Source organism: Phycodurus eques, chromosome 11 (assembly GCF_024500275.1).
Source record: "Phycodurus eques isolate BA_2022a chromosome 11, UOR_Pequ_1.1, whole genome shotgun sequence".
In the NCBI taxonomy this organism is placed as follows: Eukaryota; Metazoa; Chordata; class Actinopteri; order Syngnathiformes; family Syngnathidae; genus Phycodurus; species Phycodurus eques.
In genome coordinates this window covers 28142470-28161727 of record NC_084535.1, presented here as the reverse complement: position 1 = coordinate 28161727, position 19258 = coordinate 28142470, and the positions used below count along the sequence as shown (strand labels likewise).

General features: G+C 45.1%; 1 protein-coding gene across 4 annotated transcripts in view; it reads right to left on the bottom strand.

Annotated features, from left to right (window-relative positions):
- Nucleotides 1–5073: 5073 nt before the first annotated feature.
- The window catches only part of pla2g4f.1 (phospholipase A2, group IVF, tandem duplicate 1), a 28808-nt gene continuing 14623 nt past the window's right edge, over nucleotides 5074–19258 (bottom strand). For 3 of the 4 annotated variants that reach the window (XM_061691053.1, XM_061691055.1, XM_061691056.1), the window contains 14 exons: nucleotides 18289–18343; nucleotides 17768–17892; nucleotides 17377–17466; nucleotides 14381–14415; nucleotides 14082–14220; nucleotides 13284–13420; nucleotides 12889–13111; nucleotides 12685–12799; nucleotides 12315–12452; nucleotides 10854–10961; nucleotides 9990–10169; nucleotides 8194–8372; nucleotides 7929–8115; nucleotides 5074–6557 (listed from right to left, as the gene is read on the bottom strand). In XM_061691053.1, coding sequence (XP_061547037.1) covers nucleotides 6355–6557; nucleotides 7929–8115; nucleotides 8194–8372; nucleotides 9990–10169; nucleotides 10854–10961; nucleotides 12315–12452; nucleotides 12685–12799; nucleotides 12889–13111; nucleotides 13284–13420; nucleotides 14082–14220; nucleotides 14381–14415; nucleotides 17377–17466; nucleotides 17768–17892; nucleotides 18289–18343 — 1914 coding nt within the window. In that variant the 3' untranslated portion in view covers nucleotides 5074–6354. The remainder of the gene's footprint in view (nucleotides 6558–7928; nucleotides 8116–8193; nucleotides 8373–9989; nucleotides 10170–10853; nucleotides 10962–12314; nucleotides 12453–12684; nucleotides 12800–12888; nucleotides 13112–13283; nucleotides 13421–14081; nucleotides 14221–14380; nucleotides 14416–17376; nucleotides 17467–17767; nucleotides 17893–18288; nucleotides 18344–19258) is intronic. The other variant, XM_061691054.1, reaches the window with a different exon arrangement.

The window sequence follows — 19258 nt, the reverse complement described above, 5'->3', positions numbered from 1 at the left end:
GTCTCACTCAGTGAGCTCTCTCTGAAATATTATACATTCATAATGCAAATAACGTGCATGTGTATTTGTATTTCTGCTTGAACCCATCAACTACTCCCTCCACCCAACAGGTGGTTCTACAAGGTAGCTGTAAGTTTTACCTTAGCCTCATTTCCAGCAAATGGTACAGTTTGGTTTAGTACATAACATCTATTCGGTGAGCATTTCTATCGCTGGTGTGTTGCTGATGGCAGATTAGCATAGCAGATAACTATATGAACTCTGTAAATAGCTTGAAACCATAGCTGCAGGATTGCATGCAAGAAAGAATAAAACAAGTAAACAAAACATCTTTAAACTCTAGACTCCGGTGGTGGCGAGGTAGATTAAGAAGACAAAGACAGAGCAGAGAACCATGTGGTGGAAGCTGAAAAAAGGAAGAGTGTTGTGCGACTTTCGAGAAGAGGTGAGACAGGCTCTCGGCGGACAGGAGGAGGTTTCAGAAGACTGTACCACTACAGCCAAGGTGATCAAGGTAATAATGTGACGTAGGACAAAAGTAGAGGTGGCAAAGGCTCAACAAGAGTCATATGATGACATGTATGCATGGTTAGACATTAAAGAAGGAGAAACAGATCAATATCGGTTGGTCAGACAGCGGGATAGAGATGGGAAGGATGTGCATCAGGTTAGGGTGATTAAGGATCGAGATGGAAATTTGTTGACTGGTGCCAGTAGTGTACTGTATACTTTGAGGAGTTGATGAATGAGGAAAATGAGAGTGAAGGAAGAGTAGAGGACCCAAGTGTGGTGGACTAGGAAGTGGCAATGATTAATAAGGGGGAAGTTAGAAAGGCACTAAAGAGGATGAAAAATGTAAAGGCAGTTGGTCCTGATGACATTCCTGTGGAGGTATTGAAGCATCTATGAGAGGTACCTCTGGAGTTTCTGACCACCTTGTTCAATAGAATTCTAGAGAAGATGCCTGAGGTGATGTGAAGAGCTGTGGAAACTACAGAGGACTAACATTGCTGAGCCACACAATGAAGTTATTGGAAAGAGTAGTGGAGGCTGGACTCAGGACAGAAGTGAGTATTTGCGCGCAACAGTATGGTTTCATGCCGAGAAAGAGGATCACAGATGAATTTCTTTGCATTGAGGGTGTTTTTGGAGAAGTACAGAGAAGGTTGGAAGGAGCTACATTGTGTCTTTGTAGATCTAGAGAAAGCCTATGACAGAGTACCCAGAGAGGAACTGTGGTGCTGCATGCCGAAGTCTGGAGTGGTAGAGAAGTATGGGGACATGTATGAGGGCGCGGTACGGGGAATGCCTGGTTACCACATATGCCTCAAAGTTCTGAGGACCCAGGTTCAATTCCGGCCTCGCCTGTGTGGAGTTTGCATGTTCTCCGCATGCCTGTATGGGTTTTCTCCAGGTACTCCGGTTTGCTCCCACATTCCAAAAACATACATGGTAGGTTAATTGAAGACTCTAAATTGCCCCGAGATGTGAATATGAGTCTGAATGAGTCTATGTGTGCCCTGTGATCGACTGGCGACCAGTTCAGAGTGTACACCGTCTCTCAACCAGAGTCAGCTGGGATAGGCCCCAGCACGCCCGCAACCCGAGTGAGGGTAAGCGGTTCAGAAAAAGGATGGATGGATAGATGAGGGCAGCAGAACGGCGGTGAGGTGTGTTGTAGGTGTGACAGAGGAGTTTAAGGTGGCGGTGGGTCTGGATCAGAGATCAGCCCTGAGCCCTTTCCTGTTTGTAGTGGTGATGGATAGGCTGACAGATGAGGTTAGACTGGAATCAACATGGACCATTATGCAGTGAAAGCAAGGGAGCGAGTGGAGGAACAGTTAAAAAGGTGTAGTCATGCACCGGAAAGAAGAGGAATGAAGATTAGCCAAAGTAAGACACAATATACGTGCATGAATGAGAGGGGTGGTGGGGGAAGAGAGACGCTACAGGGAGAAGAGATAGCAAGGGTGGAGGACTTTAAATACTGGGGGTCAACAGTCCAGACTAATGGTGAGTGTGGTCAGGAAGTGAAGAAACGGGTCCAAGCAGATTTGAACGGGTGGAGGAAGGTGTCAGGTTTGTTATGTGACAGATAGGATGAAGGGCAAAGTTTATAAGACTGTGGTCAGGCCAGTCATGATGTATGGATTGGAGACAGTGGCACTGACAAGACAACAGGAAGCAGAGCTGGAGGTGGCAGAAATTAATATGTTGAGGTTCTCTCCTGCAGTGACCAGGTTGGATAGGATTAGAAATGGTTTCATCAGAAGGACAAGGTAATATATTTTGGAGACCGAGTTAGAGGGAGCAGACTTTGATGGTTTGGACACGTCCAGAGCAGAGAGTATATTGGTAGAAGGACGATGAAGATGGAGCTGCCAGGCAAAAGAGCTAGAAGAACACCTAAAAGAAGGTTGATAGATGTAGTGAAGGACGACATGAGGGCAGTTGGTGTTCGAGAAGGAAGATGCAGGAGATAGGCTTACATGTAAAAAGATGACACGCCATCGTGACCCCTAACGGGACAAGCCGAAAGGAAAAGAAGATTACATAAATTGTGCAAAAGATTCAAGTAAAATTGGCTCATTGCCGAGTGTCACGGACATGCTCTCGCCCAATGGCACCGTGACCCCAAACTCCAGACCGAGCTGCAGCGCTGTCTCCCCCGCTGAGGCAGACGATCTCGGGGATTCCAGATTTCATGTCGCACACAGACGCTAAATGAATTTCAAGCCAGTAGCATCAAAGCTGAGACACAGAGACCTGGTTTCGCACCCGGATGCTAAATTAATTAACGTCCACCCCAAGCCAGCCTTAAGAGGCTCACCAACAAAGACTTCTCTTTCCTGCTGTATTCAGTGACACCTGCTCCTCCGGGCCTCCACGCATAGCTTGGGCTCTGGCACCAGTCCTCTTGAGAGGGGTTGGACTCTCTTCCACTCTGGAGTTGCCCACGGTGAGAAGCGCCGAGCAGGTGTGGGTATACTTATTGCTCCCCGGCTCGTCGCCCATACGTTGGGGTTCACCCCGGTGGACAAGAGGGTAGCCTCCCTCCGCCTTCGGGTGGGGGGACGGGTCCTGACTGTTGCTTGTGCCTATGCACCAAACGACAGTTCAGAGTACCCACCCTTTTTGGAGTCTTTGGAGGGGGTGCTGGAGAGCGTTCCCGCTCAGGACTCCATCGTTCTGCTGGGGGACTTCAATGCGCACGTGGGCAATGACTGTGAGACCTGGAAGGGCGTGATTGGGAGTAACGCCCCCCCGATCAGAACCCGAACGGTGTTCTGTTATTGGACTTCTGTGCTCATCACGGATTGTCCATAACGAACACCATGTTCAAGTATAAGGGTATCCACACATGCACTTGGCACCAGGACACCCTAGGTCATAGTTCGATGATTGACTTTGTGGTCGTGTCATCGGACTTGCGGCCGCATGTCTTGGGCACTCGGGTGAAGAGAGGGGCGGAGCTGTCAACTGATCACCACCTGGTGGTGAGTTGGCTCCGATGGTGGGGAAGATGCCGGTCCGACGTGGCAGGCCCAAACGTATTGTGAGGGTCTGCTGGGAACGTCTGGCGAATCCCCTGTCAGAAGGAGTTTCAACTCCCACCTCCGACAGAACTTTGCTCATGTTCCGGGGGAGGCGGGGGACATCGGGTCCGAGTGGACCATGTTACGCCCCTCCATTGCTGAGGCGGCCGACCGGAGCTGTGGCCGTAAGGTGGTTGATGCCTGTCGTGGTGGCAATCCCTGAACCCGTTGGTGGACACCAACAGTGAGAGATGCCGTCAAGGTAAAGAAGGAGTCCTATCGGGCCTTTTTGGCCTGTGGGACTCCTGAGGCAACTGATGGGTACCGGCTGGCCAAGTGGAATGCAGCTTTGGTGGTCGCTGAAGCAAAAACTCTGTATGGGATGAGTTCATTGAGGCCATGGAGAAAGACTCCTGGACAGCTTCGATACGGCGTCTCAGGAGGGGGAAACAGCGCACCATCAACACTGTGTATAGTGGGGATGGGGCGCTGCTGATCTCGACTCGGGAAGTTGTGAACCGGTGGGGAGAATACTTCAAAGACCTCCTCAATTCCACCGTTACGCCTTCCCATGAGGGAGCAGAGTCTGGGTTCTCTGAGGCGGGCTCTCCTATCTCTGGGGTTGAGTTCACCGAGGTGGTTAAAAAGCTCGTCGGTGGCAAGGCCCCGGGGGTGGATGAGATTCGCCCGGAGTTCCTCAAGTCTCTGTATGTTGTAGGGCTGTCCTGGTTAACACGCTTCTGCAAAATCGCATGGACATCGGGGACAGTGCCTCTGGATTTGCAGACTGGGGTGGTGGTTCCTCCATTTTAAGAAGGGGGACCAGAGGTTGTGTTCCTACTTCAGGGGGATCCCACTCCTCAGCCTCTCTGGTAAGGTCTATTCAGGGGTGCTGGAGAGGAGGGTCCGTCGGGAAGTTGAATCTCAGCTTCAGGAGGAGCAGTGTGGTTTTCGTCCTGGCCGTAGAACAGTGGACCAGCTCTACACTCTCGGCAGGGTCCTTGAGGGTGCATGGGAATTCGCCCAACCTGTCATGGGTGTGTGTTCCGGTTTTTGTCTTCCAATTACAATTACAAGACTGTGGAAAAAAGGTTTGTCATCACTTTCCCGAAATTTGATCCACATAAAAAGTGACGTGGTACCCCTTTTACTAGATAAAATAGCCTGATTTATAACGCTTTAACTTAAAATTACGCTCAACCGGAAGTAACACAGGCGACGCTTCCGGCTTGATCTTTCCCCAAATTAATTACATTTTTAGTTAGTCCTCATATACGCTACACTCGTTTACACATTACTTTACATTTTAAATCGTAACAAACACACATTACGTTTATTCAAATAAAGACATTCAATAAAACATCTTCCATTAATTTAACTCCTTCGGACATTGAGTGAAATGAATGTTCATCTTTTCATCTTTCTTACTTCGTTTTGTTTTCTTTAAGGTTTGCTAGTATTTTCAAGTAAACTCAAATATTTCGGGTGACCAAGGAAAAATCTTAATCCTTTAGGACACAAGAGACAGGACAAGCACTTTGAGAATAATGAGAGATACAATTTATTGAAAATTGGCATCCAAGGAAACAGTTCAAATCCAACCCGATGGGTGCTTTTTAAGCAGTGTCTGCCTATTTCTCCGATCCCGAGACAAGGTCATATGTATACACACATGCAAAGGTTGTCATCATATGCCTCATGCAACTGCCCCCCAATCTACGAGCCACAGACATCAAGCTTTGTCTCACAGCAACGCGATTTTACAATATCAGAGAGCGAGAGAGAGCGAAACAATCTTATCTTCGCACTGAAACAAAAGGTTATCTGCAGTTATAATTAACATACAATCAATTCTATAAGTCCAAAGGCATATACTTTTCTAACACCGGGTTTACAGTGTACTTCTGTACTGTTCAAATACTTTTTAGGAGAGTTCCATTTTAATAACTAATATTTCCCTTGGTAATTCAAAGCTCAAATGTTTTTAATGTCTAATGGTGAGCACTAGAGTATACAAGACTGGACACAAGAATGCAAGTAAGATGCTGAAGTCTTATGTCTGGGCCAGAAGAATTATAGTGTACAATATACAAAGGAGTCAAGTAATTAAGTACAAACATTTTAGGTTATTATTATTATTTTTTTTACCCTACTGGGCTCTATCTGAACTTATACTTTTATCATGTAAATAAAATGAGTGCGTAAAATCAATTGCTGCCTCCATCCAACATGGAGCGAACCTTGACATTAACCAGCAAGTCGACTAGCATTCCTCCAACAACTAGTAACTAAACATTAACTACATAATTAAATACCGTAATTCCATTTTAAATCCCATTGTCTCCCTAAGACTGTCAGGCGGCAAAGCAGCCTTATTTGTGTAAATTCTACAGTACTACAGTACTGTGCAAAAGTCCAAGGCCACAGTTTGATTTGTAGTTTTAGAAGGGATCTCATGAACATGCAGAACTAGAACAGCCCACCAAATGCCAATCTGTTGAACAAAGTCAAAGAACATCCAGGAGCACCACATTTGTTCCGGTTACCAGGCTAATTTCGTGATGAGGGTACTTCTGGGAGGCGGATTGCTCTATTAATGCACCCAATGCATATTTAACTCAAACGGAAAATAAAAATCTCGATCCTCACTAATAGTAGTATTTGTATAGTGTAGTATTTGATGGCCAATGCGCCTAAAACCTATCAAAGTTTAATGGAAATGAGATTTGAAAAGCAATCATTGGACTAAGACATCGTAATGCAGTATTTATAAGTTCAACCATCAAGAATTTTCATGTCTGACTTATTTCCCTCGATCTCATGCAATTTTAGCTTTCAAGACCTTGTGCAATGTATCCATGATGGCTTCCTTGTTGTTGGCGACATTATAAAATGTCAACTGCACCAGAGAGTCAAAATCTTCCTCGGAGTAGGTGAGATTCCCAGTGGTGAATGGAGAGTTGCTGCTGTGCACGTCCACTTCTCCAGCTTTTATTTCTTCCGCAGTTTTGCGCCTTACGCCTGTGAAGTTACAACAAGGATAACCATTGTTTGTCATCCGAAGGTACAAAACATCCATCCATCCATCCATTTTCTGAGCCGCTTCTCCTCACTAGGGTCGCGGGCGTGCTGGAGCCTATCCCAACTATCATCGGGCAGGAGGCGGAGTAAACCCTGAACTGGTTGCCAGCCAATCGCAGGGCACATAGAAACAAACAACCAGTCGCACTCACATTCACACCGAGGGGCAATTTAGAGACTTCAATTAACCTAGCATGCATGTTTTGGGGATGTGGGAGTCCCCGGAGAAAGCCCACGCAGGCACGGAGGAGAACATGCAAACTCCACACAAGCGGGGCCGGGGATGGAACCCCGGTCCTCAGAACTGTGAGGTAGACGCTATAACCAGTCGTCCACCGTGCCGCCAGGTCCAAAACATGAAAAATATTTTTTTGTTCAGAGGGATCAATAGGATTCCTTGGGAAAAAAAATTAAAGGAACACAATCTTAAAAGTTATTCAATGGATATCAATCAAATGGGTAGCAATAATGATTGTGAATGAATTTCACCATTATTGTTTTAAAATTTGACAAACAACATGCAGAAAGGAGGGTACCCACAGATCACAAATCTCCCTTTCTGGTTTATTTTTGTATTTCCCCAGTGCCGTCGCCACTAGTGGTAGCTTGCATTGGTATCGTCAGCCTGTATAGGTGGCTGAAGTAGAGTCGTTCATCCTCCGTAGCCCGAAGGTTTGCTGTGTCTCCCAGCACAATGTCAAGAGCATGTAGGCGGAGGGAGCCGTAAGAGGGCAACCAACCCAGCATGAACACTATCTGCTTCTTTGTGCAAGTGCCAACGAGAGGTAACATGGCTGATGTCATCCTCTGGCCCATTGTCAGAACATATGCTCAGGCAATGGGCCTTGGGCAGGCTGTGCAGGACAAAGCCCAGCCTAATTTTGTTTGAGTATATCAGTGGTTCTCGGATGATGAAGGCCTTGATGCTACTGAATTCAATCAAACACCTCCTGTTCATGTATCGTTGCACTCCAGAATGTCCTGGAGTTAATTGATGCCCAGATCCAGGTCTGGAAGACGATTCCCTAGTAGACCAGCCACCATCATATTAGTTGCATGCCCAGACATTAAAAGTACGTGCAGCCAAGTGGAGGCCATAAATCATTCATGTGCCAGATCATTAGTTGTCTTTCGGCAAGTAACAGAAGTTGGTTCACCCTGTGATCCAATTTTTCACCTCTGACGTTGAGTGTGATTGTAATTCTGATCCTCAAAGCATTAATGATTTGGATTTCCAATGATCATTCTTGACCATTAGTTAATTATGGATGAAATAACATTTAATAATTTACTTTTGTAGACGCAGCATACCTGGTTGTTTGAACTGTTTGAATGAAATATTGACAAGTGGGAAGTGAATCACAATCGGTGCCTTGGGATTCTCCATATCTTCAAAGATATAAACCTCCTTCTTAGGTGCTTCTTCCAGAGTGGTAAAATCGACATGAGGGAAGGGGATGTCATGGTCTTTGCAGTAAGCTGCTGTCATCTTTAGTTCCTGTTAACAGGATGATCATGATTACATGAATGGAAGATTGTAATTACTTTCAAACAGATCAGCTGAAAAGAGGTTCACTTTCACCCTGAAGATGTTGTCTGGATTCCAGGAATAATCAAGGGATATGATAACGTCCACTTCTCTCTCGGGACGTAGGACGGGGGCACAGGCAACATTTATGTGATGACCAGAATCAATGAGCTGGAGAATGGAGTCGCTGGGCGTCAGTAAGTTTGGAAATGCATCAATGTGTGTTTCTGGGGAAAGAATAAATACAATCAATGAATACAATAAATGTATGAAATTGTCTGACAAAGTCTGACAAATAAGCAGTAAAACTATGTACTGTAAAACAGATGAGCATTACAATATGTATTTTACATACAATATGTATTCTTTATCAGACAGTAACTAATGGGAACAACAGGGTCAAGTGGACCAGGACTTCACCCTCAGCAGGGTTCTGGAGTGTTAATGGGAGTTCACCCAAACATATGCACATATGCTTCGTGGACTTGGAGAACGCGTTCGACTGTGTCCCTCGAGCAGACCTGTGGAGTGTACTCCTGGAGTATGGGTCACCAGCCCCCTTGTTACGTGCTGCGCAGTCCCTGTACGACCGGTGTCAGACTTTGGTCCGCATTGCCAGCAGTAAGTCGGATTCGTTTCCAGTGAGTGTTGGACTCCGCCAAGGCTGCCCTTTGTCATTGATTGTCTTCATAACTTTTATGGACAGAATTTCTAGGCACTATTGAGGGGTTGCGGTTTGGTGGCCTCAGCATTGCTTCTCTGCATTTTGCAGATGATGTGGTGCTTCATCAAGTAGTAATCTTCAACTCTTGCTGGCGCGATTCACAGCCGAGTGTGAAGCGGTTGGAATGAAAATCAGCACCTCGAAATTTAGGCCATTTTCCTCAGTTGGGGAATGAGCTCCTGCCTCAAGCTGAGGAGTTCAAGTATTTTGGGTTCTTATGCACGAGTGAGGGAAGAATGGAGCGTGAGATTGACATGGGGATGGATTGATGCAGCGTCTGGAGTGGTACAGACTCTGTATCGACCTGTCATGATGAAGAAGTAGCCCAGCCGAGAGGAAAAGTTCTCAAATTACCGGCCGCTCTATTGTACGTTCCTACCCTCACCTATGGTCACGAGCCGTGCGCCGTGACCAAAAAAATAAAAGAAAAAAGATTGTGGTTACGAGCGCCCGAAATGAGTTTCCTCCGTAGGGTGTCCGGGCTCTCCTTTAGAGATAGAGTGAGAAGTTTGGTCATCCAGGTGGGGGTCAGAGTTGAGCCGCTCCTCCACCGCCTATAGAGAGTGGCCAGATGAGGTGCCTCGGGCATTTGTTTCGGATGCCTGCCGGATGCCTCCCTGGTGAGGTTTTCCGGGCACATCCCACCGGGAAGAGGCCCTGGGGAAGACCCAGGACACACTCCAGAGACTACCTGTATGTCTCTCGGCTGGCCTGGGAATGCCTCGGGATTCCCCCAGAAAAGGTGCCTGGTTGTTATACCAACACAAAGCTTTACTAAAGATCCTGTTGATTCACCTAATGTCAACTAGATATGCTGTATTTGGCCTTAATATAGTATCCATGTCTTTAATATGCCACAAATAGCTTTGACATTGCATACATAGACATGACAGGGATGTAGAACTGAGTAAGTTGTTGCCTGTGACCTAAAAATGCGTGTCACGCTGGTGAGGAGTCGAAGTTTGGCACCCGCTTCTACGTGTGTGTGTGTGTGTGTGTGTGTGTGTGTTTATATTATCTCTTTGCTTTGCTCCTAAAACAGAGACAACAAAATGCAAATTCTTTTGTGAACTAATTATTTTTCCATTTCAGAAATGCCATTGCAATGATGAGTGCTTACCTTTCCATGCTGTGAAGTTGCTATTTGCATTGTAGTTTGTGTGCAGATGGAGACCATTCATGAAATTGTGTACTTTAGAACTAATTGGACGATTCCTCAAGAAATCACTGATGATTCTGGATACATCTGTGGATGGATCTATGAGGTGTGTGTCAAGAGTTGAAGGATCATCATCAGTCTCTGCCAAAAGTGGGAAAACATACTTACTTCACTGCACCATTAAAATAGCATTAAAATGTATATTAAATCAACATTTAACTCGTGTATATAACTAATATTGGTTAAGATTTGCATTCAACAAAATTGTTATCAAAGAAAAACAGGCAGGTCGAAACAGTCCAGGATAAATAAATATGAAATGAATATGTATTGTACATGATTATGTCATCTTTATATGCTCAACATGGCGATGTAATCATCCTGAAGTGTCCCTACGCGAGTGAATATTTTTGGAGAGATTATCGCTGTATTGCTGGAACCTATCTCAACTGACTCTGGGCGAGAGGCGGGGTACACCCTGAGCTGGTCGCCAGCCAATCGTAGGGCACATATAAACAAACAACCATTCGCACTGACATTCACACCTACGGGCAATTTAGAATCTTCAATTAACCTAGCATGCATGGTTTTGGGATGTGGGAGGAAACCGGAGTGCCCGGAAAAAACCCACGCAGGAACAGGTTGAACACGCAAACTCCAAATAGGCGAGGCCGGATTTGAACTCGTGTCCTCAAAACTGTAAAGCAGAGGTGCTAACCAGTGGCCCACCGTGCCTCCTGACCCAAAAAAAAAAAAACTAAATCCCAAATATATTTTTCAACTCAAAGCACTCTTATATTCCTGTACTTGTAGTGGTAGCTTTACCTATGTTGTCGATATCTGGCCCAAACCAGGAGTCAGACTCCGCTTCCGAACCAGTGGCGAGCATGAATAGTTGAGTCGGATTGACTGAGAAGCAACTGCTCCATATTCCTAATTGAAAAGAAAAATGTTAACTTCAAATTGCTTCTCGATTATTGTATATTGTCAAATGACAGTAGTAAAAACAATATTGTATCGTTACACACACAGCCACGCACGCATGCGCACACACACACACACACACACACACACATACATATACGAATTATATTCAGTGTGAGGGAAAAGTTTGGAATTACTTAAATTTCTGCATAAATTCATCATAAAATGAATTCAGAAGAAATAATCAAAAACAGGAAGAGATGTTAAGTTGTCCCTTGTGTCAATTTTGTGCCATTTTAATATAGCTCATTTCATACACAAGGTAACTCAATGTGGTTTACTTGAGCATTTAAAAACAAAGAAAGAAAGAACTGCTTATAAACATCCATCCATCCATCCATTTTCTGAGCCGCATCGGTCGCGGGCGTGCTGGAGCCTATCCCCAGCTGTCATCGGGCAGGAGGCGGGGGTACACCCTGAACTGGCTGCCAGCCAATCGCAGGGCACATACAAACAAACAACCATTCGCACTCACATTCACACCTACCTAATTTCAACATCCGTAGGGATGACCAGATCTAAGATGTGACCTTCAGTGTGGGTTGGACTCTTAATATGTTGAGAGAGGTCAAATGCGTCTAGTACAGCAGAGAGTATTTTTTCCATGTTATTATCCATAGAACTGCTCGATGATCCATTACCACTTCCACAGTCCACATCCGTCCTCTTTGTTGAGCTAAGCACGCTTCTGCTCGCCATTTTTAGACATTGGAAGAGTGGTTTCATTCCCCGACTGACCATTTACATCCACATACAGTTCAAGATGGTGGATTTTCGTTTCCAGGACCGCCATCTTTTGTAGCGGTTTGTGGTCTTCAGTGGAAATGGGAGGCATCTTGTTGCTGGTCTCGTTGCTAATAGCAGGCTTGTGCTAATTAGCAGGCCACGCTTACATAATCGTAAGGGGGTATCAAAAAATATTGGAATATGGCAACAACTGACTGCATCTAAAAAAAAAAAAGTACAGCCCCACAAGTTTAAAAATATCCAGGAGCCGCTTCTTCTAATTTCTTTGGAAGAAGAAAAACAAGCTTATCAGCAAGAAAAATGTCTACAGAGGCGAATCAATCAGAGCGAGCAGAAAAGCGTCTGCACTGTTCTCTGGATCAGTCCTCAGATTGTGTCCCATGCACAGCCACCCCTGAAATTCAACCTGTTGTTCTCATGATCTTCATCTAAATCATAAGAATGAACAAACAGTCTGCTTAAACTAATACCACAAACAATTACAGTCTATTTTTTTCATAGAGCATAACGTAAACATTTAAAAAGTAAGCGAGCCCTTTGGATTTACTAACTTACCAATCAGATAAGGTATCCGGACCTCTGGAAGTTTTTTGACAAGATGACCCAGGAAGAACTGACTGCCGAAGTCTTCAGCTCGCACAAAAGTCCCATACTTTAGAAAGCCAACCTCATAGGGGGTAAATTCGCACCACTCTGGTAATTGATAAAACAGAGTAAATAAATATTCTGGGGTGGGGGGGGGACTGAAATTCTCGTCATGTGAATTGCATTTTATATTGAATCCCCAACCTTTATTTGAACTTTGGCACACATTTTCGAAGATACCAAATTTGTATTGGTTACACTCAGCTTGAACAAAATGTATAGGATATGTTAAATACCTGGTAAAGTGCCAAACTAATACAAAACCAACAATGATATTTACCAGCTTCTGAATGAAAGCCACTCTTCTCCTTCATATTGACAGCAGTGTATATGGGGAAAGGGTTTTGGCCTTCATTTACTGTCCTCTGCTGCTCAGAGAGGGTACTGGTAATTTTCTGCAAGTGTCCACAAATATAATGATTGTTCTTTTTAAAGTAAAAATATATGCTGAGTCAAAAATATGACTAAGTATGCAGCAACCTACCTTCCCAAAAACAATCTGTTCATAAACCAGGCCTGCCATATCAGTAAGTGACACAATGTGCCCTTCGTTCATTTTTTCTTTCATTTCTTGCTTATAATATTTCAGTTTCTCCGGAGAGAACACACTCAGGACACTCTTACAGAGCTCTTTTCTTAGTTCAGCGATGGTACTGTCTATGCCGTCCTGTGACCAGTTTTCTTCTTTGGACAAGGCAGTCATAGCCCTGCTCATAATAGAAAAACAATTTTAAAAGGCCAAAATGAGTGGTGTGCATGTTTTCCAGCCACATTGTCCCATTAAAATAACAAACAGAACTTGAAGTATATGATTTTTAACCACAACGCAAGACTAGTATACAGTTACATTTTGTTTTTTAACTTGGAAAGCACACTCACCAAGTTGATCCAGATACTCCAGTGATATAAGAGACAGTATCTAGGAATTGTATTTCCTCCAGGCTTTTCAAACTACCAAGCAGGCCTGTCATTGCTCTGGATCCTCCCCCTGAACCCACCAATGCTATAGTTGGCACCTAAATAATGAAAGGCAGACAACAACTTCATATGACAGCTGCAGATTGAGAAACGCTTTGGCTTCACCTTCATGAACTCTTGGAAGTGTTCTCCCAACAAAAGACAATATTACATTTACGGAAAATGAGGCAGAGGGGGAAGTAGGTAGAGTAGATGATGAAGAGCAGGGATCCCTGGAGCACACCCATCGTGGTCAGATGAGGGCTACCAGAAGTAAGTGAGCGTAGTCTGTGAGGTATGAATGGTACCATTCTCGGGTGCTGTGGTCAATGCCAATTGTGTAGTAAGTATGTTCACACCTACTTCCCGCCTCTCACCGGGGGAAAATCCAGAGTGGAGTCCAACCCTTCTCAATAGGACTGGTACTGAAGCCCAACTCATGGGTTAAGGCAATTCCAACCATGTATAGCCGGAACACTTTGCACTGCATACCAATGCATAAAGCCACCAACAACTTAGCTCCTGGAACCATCCCCTCCTCCACAATATGGTGACAGTTCAAGTTTACATACTTGTTTAAAGACCTCAGTTTGGCACACTCATACTGTATTTGAAAAGTGCTGCAATCACTCTTTTGACAATGTTGAAAATTGCACCCCACAGCCAAGAATGTATACATGTAGCTTGTTGATATAGCATCATAATGTAGTTGTTCTGCACCTGATCTGGTGATGGTGGAGAATCTAGGCCAAAGAGCTGTTGCATTTTCTGCCCCACAATGAGCTTTCTCTTCTTCAAATACTCTTTCTCTTGTTGTGGAATGTCAAAATCCAAACGAACTGCAATATCGTTGTCGTTGCTGCGGATTTTCAAGGCAATAACAGAATAGCTGAAGTAAACATTTGGATTTTCACAGGATCTTGTAGATAAGGCGCACATGAAAATACTTTTTGTCATAAGAGGTACAACAAAACTGAAGCTTGTATTCTGAGCATAACATTGAAAAGGAGGATATTTACCATTCATGTGTCTCAACATTTAAGTCCACTGTGTCCTGTGACAAGGAAAAACCCATTAGTCAGCTTTATAACTTGGATAATCAGTATTAAAATTCAAAATCAGAAGACTGAGTAGGATTTTGGTGATATTTTTTGTTTGTACTATAGTTAGCATAAAAGGCAGCACATCGATGCAATTGTTCAAAGGAATTAGTGAGGGAAGTGTAGATTTAGAAATTTGCATACAGTATATGCTCAGTGTGAAGAGTGCATTATCTATCTATTTATCTAGGTATCCATCTATTCATTCATTCATCTATTGCACCTATTTTGATTTGAAAATCGAGTTTAGAATTTAAACATCTGGTATTGGAGGAATCGGTCATTTACACGAGGAGCTTTCGACTCAACTCCTTCTTCACCATGGCAGACTGATACAGGGTCTGCATTACTGCAGACACTGCACCGATCCTCCTGTTGATATCCTGCTCCAGTCTTCCCTCAATCGTGAACAAGACCACGAGATACTTCAACTTCTCCACTTAAGGCAAAATCTTTTCCCCGACCCGGAGAGGGCATGCCATCCTTTTCCGACTGTGGACCATGCCTTCACATTTGGAAGTGCTGATTTTCATCCCAGCCGCTTCACACTCAGCTGTGAATCACTCCAGTGAGAGTTGAAGTTCACAGCTTAATGAAGCCATTAGAACCACATCATCTGCAAAAAGCAGGGACATAATACTGAAGTCACAAAACCGGACCCCCTCAACACCTCGGCTGTGCCTAGAAATTCTGTCTAGAAAGTTAATAAACAGAATTGTTGACAAAGTGCAGCATTGGTGGAGTTCAACTCTCATCGGAAACCAATCCAACTTACCGCTGGCAATGTGGACCAAACTCTAACAGCGTACAGCAACCAAACAGCCCGTATCAGGCGGTCCGGTACTCCATACTACCAGAGCACCCACCACAGGACTGCCTGAGGGACATGATCGAATGCCTTCTCCAAGTCCAAAAAGCACATGTAGACTTGTTGGGCAAACACCCATGCACCCTGGAAGACCCTGCTGAGGCTGTAGAACTGGTTCAATGTTCCACGGCCAGGTCGAAAACCATACTGCTCATCCTGAATCTGAGATTCGACTTCGTTATGAACCCTCCTCTTCAGAACCCCTGAGTAGACCTTACCAGGGAGGTTGAGGAGTGTGATCCCCCTCTCATAGGATCACACCCTCTAGTCCCCCTTCTTAAAAAGGGGGACCACCACCTCGGTCTGCCAATCCACAGGCACTGTCCCTGAAGTCCACACGATGTTGCAGAGGTGTGTCAACCAGGACACCCCCACAACATCTAGAGCCTTCAGGAACTCTGGGATGCTTTTATCAACCCCTGGTAGCCCTGCCACCGAGGAGCTTTTTAACCACCTCGGTGACCTCAAACCCAGAGATAGGAGAGCCCGGCTCAGAGAACCCAGACTCTGCTTCTTCATGGGAAGGCATATCGGTGGACTTGAGGTGGTCTTCGAAGTATTCAGCCCACCAACACACAACGTCCTTCCAAGTCACTCTCCATGGCACACACACCCGGGTTTTTGCCTGGGCGTCCACCAAAGCTGCGTTCCGCTTGGCCTGCCGGTACCCATCAGCTGCCTCCGGCTTCCCACAGGCCAAAAAGGCCCGATAGAACAGCTACATTTCCGGTTGGCTGCCTGAACAATGAAGGCATGGTCCACTTGGACTCAATGCCCTCCGCCTCCCCCGAGTCGTGGGCCATGTTCTGTCGAGGTGTGAGTTGAAACTCCGTCTGACAGGGGACTCTGCCAGATGTTCCCAACAGACCCTCATAATACGTTTGGGTCTGCCAGGTCGGACCGGCATCTTCCCCCATCATTGTAGCCAACACACCACCAGGTGGTGATTAGTTGACAGCTTCGCCCCTCTCTTTACCAGAGTGTCCAAGACATGCGGCCACAAGTCCGATAACACCACCACGAAGTTCATCATCAAGCTGCGGCCTAGGGTGTCCTGTTGCCAAGTGCACATGTGGACACCCTTATGTCTGAGCATGGTGTTCAGAATGGACAATCCGTGACGGGCACAGAGGTCCAATAAATGCACACTGTTCAGGTTCTGATCAGGGGAGCCATTCCTCCTAATCATGCCCTTCCAGGTCTCACTGTCATAGCCCACGTGAGCATTGACATCACCCATCAGAAGGGAGTACCCAGTGGGAGCGCTCTTCAAGACCTTGTCCAAGGACTCCAAAAAAGGTGGGTCTGAACTGCTGTTTGGTGCATACGCACAAACAACAATCAGGACTGGTCCCCGCACCCAAATGGCAGAGGGAGCTACCCTCTCATCCACTAGAGTGAACCCCAACGTACAGGCACCGAGACTCGTGGAAATAAGTATGCTTACACCTGCTCGGCGCCTGTCACCGTGGTCAACTCCAAAGTGGAAGGGAGTCTAACCCCTCTCAAGAGGACTGGTACCAGAGCCCAAGCTGTGTGTGGAGGTGAGCCTGACTATATCGAGTCATAACTTCTCAACCTCGCACACCAGCTTAGGCACCTTCTCTGCCAGAGATGTGACATTCCACATCCCTAGAGCCAGCTTGTGTTCCCGGGGATCGGACTGCCTTCGGCCGCTACCTAGCTCATACACACCCAACTCCCTTGGCCCCTCCTACAGGAGGTGAGCCCATGGGAAGGGGGACCCACGGTGGCTCTTCAGGTTGTACCCGGCAGGCACTCGCCTTCAAGCCGCACCTCCAGGCCTGGCTCCAGGGGGGGATGGATTTTTTTGTTTGTTTGTTTGTTGTTGTTTTTTGTTTAACTTGACAATATCTATGTAATGACTTACAGTACTGTTCTGCTTGTTTATTCGAAAAATTGAGTGCATAACCTAAATTGTTCATGAACAAGGTCATTCATAAACTGAGGTTCCACTCTATCGACAGTATTTTGTGAGCACAATCATACCTCGTGTTGTCTTTGTGCAATACACAAATAAAATTACCTTATCAATGACAAGGGAAATTTTTCTTTTGTGTTCAGGTGGTAGTGGCTGAAGCCTTATAGAATTCAAGTTGATATCATCAGCAGAGGACTGAAAGACATGGAAATAGGTACAGTGGAGTTAACCCTATCACTTTCATCAGATTTTTTTTTTTTCAAGCAACACACGACAGTCTACAACCAATAGAAGCATAACACACTATAACAATGACTACACACTTGTTCAGTGTGATAAGAAAATAATAAATCCATTTTACATATATAATACAGATTTTCTTCTCACAAAATTAAATGGGATGATCTTTCGAAGTAAACCTACTCATCATGGAAAAGTTTTACACAAACACAAATAAACCAGACCCACAGAGATAACTTCATTGACCAAAACTCACTGAGACTCCGAGTTCAGTCTCCAAGTCTCTGTTGATGTAGAAACGCATCTTGGTGATTTCCTCAGCCAAAAAAGTCTGATTCTCAGGACAGGCTCCCCGAAGCTTCATCACTTTACCCAGAAAATCTATGGCGAGCATATAGAAAAATATTGATTGACTTATGATTGATGACATCGCTCCACCAATTGCCATAGTTTGCTATTTTTCTACAATTTTAAACATTGTCACCATTGTTAGCATCCAGCAGTGTGTGGATTATTAATAACTGTCCTGATCGGTGTATATCAAAACCGTTCTTAATATCGGTGAAGCTTCAATACATATTGAAAAATCTGATTGATCGTTCTCAATAACGTTCATCAGGCAGAAATGAGATAAGCTCAGTTCGTGTTCACCCAAAATATGAACTATTTTCTACGAACGTTCGTTCATTGAACTTGTTCAGGTACAACACTGACAAAGTCTGACATCCTGGTGAACAAAAACAGAATTTTACATTCCACTCTCATAACATACAATACCAGAATTGTTTAGTAGCTTGTCAACATTGATGTCCAAAGCAGAGAACGGCGCAGCCTAAAGGAAAGACACATTAGACATACTGTAGGGCTGGGCGATTATGGGGGAAAATTGAAATTGAAATCACAATAAATAAACACGATTATTGATTGATTTCGAAACAGTATTTATTTAACTGCCAAAACTCAACTTTAAATATAGCGGGAAAAAACAGCAAGAAAATAAATTAGTAACAAGTAAAATAATAGCATCTTAAAAATAGAAATAAGAAACAATAAATGAAAACAAATACAGCCATAGCTAAAAAAAAAACACATTGGCACTACTTGGGTGACTCTATTGTCTATAATATATATTTGCCCATCCATCCATCTATTTTCGACCGCTTATCCGGGGTCGAGTCACCGGGGCAGTAGCTTGAGCAGGGACGCCCAGACTTCCCTCTCCCCAGCCACTTCATCCAGCTCTTCCGGGGGGATCCCGAGGCGTTCTCAGGCCAGCCGTATGACGTAGTCTCTCCAGTGTGTCCTGGGTCGTCCCCGGGGACGTGTGACGTGCCCGGAACACCTCACCAGGGAGGCGTCCGGGAAGCATCCGAATCAGATGCCCCGGCCACCTCATCTGGCTCCTCTCGATGTGGAGGAGCAGCGACTCAACTCTGAGATCCTCCCAGATGACCGAGCTTCTCACCCTATCTCTAAGGAAGAGCCCGGACACCCTGCGGAGGAAACTCATTTCGGCCACTTGTATCCGGGATCTCGTTCTTTCGGTCATGACCCGCAGCTCGTGACCATAGGTGAGGGTAGGAACGTAGGTCGACCGATAAATCGAGAGCTTCGCCTTTCGGCTTAGCTCCTTCTTTACCACAACAGATCGATACAAAGTCCGCATCACTGCAGACGCTGCACCGATCCGCCTGTCGATCTCCCGTTCCATTCTTCCCTCACTCGTGAACAAGACCCCAAGATATTT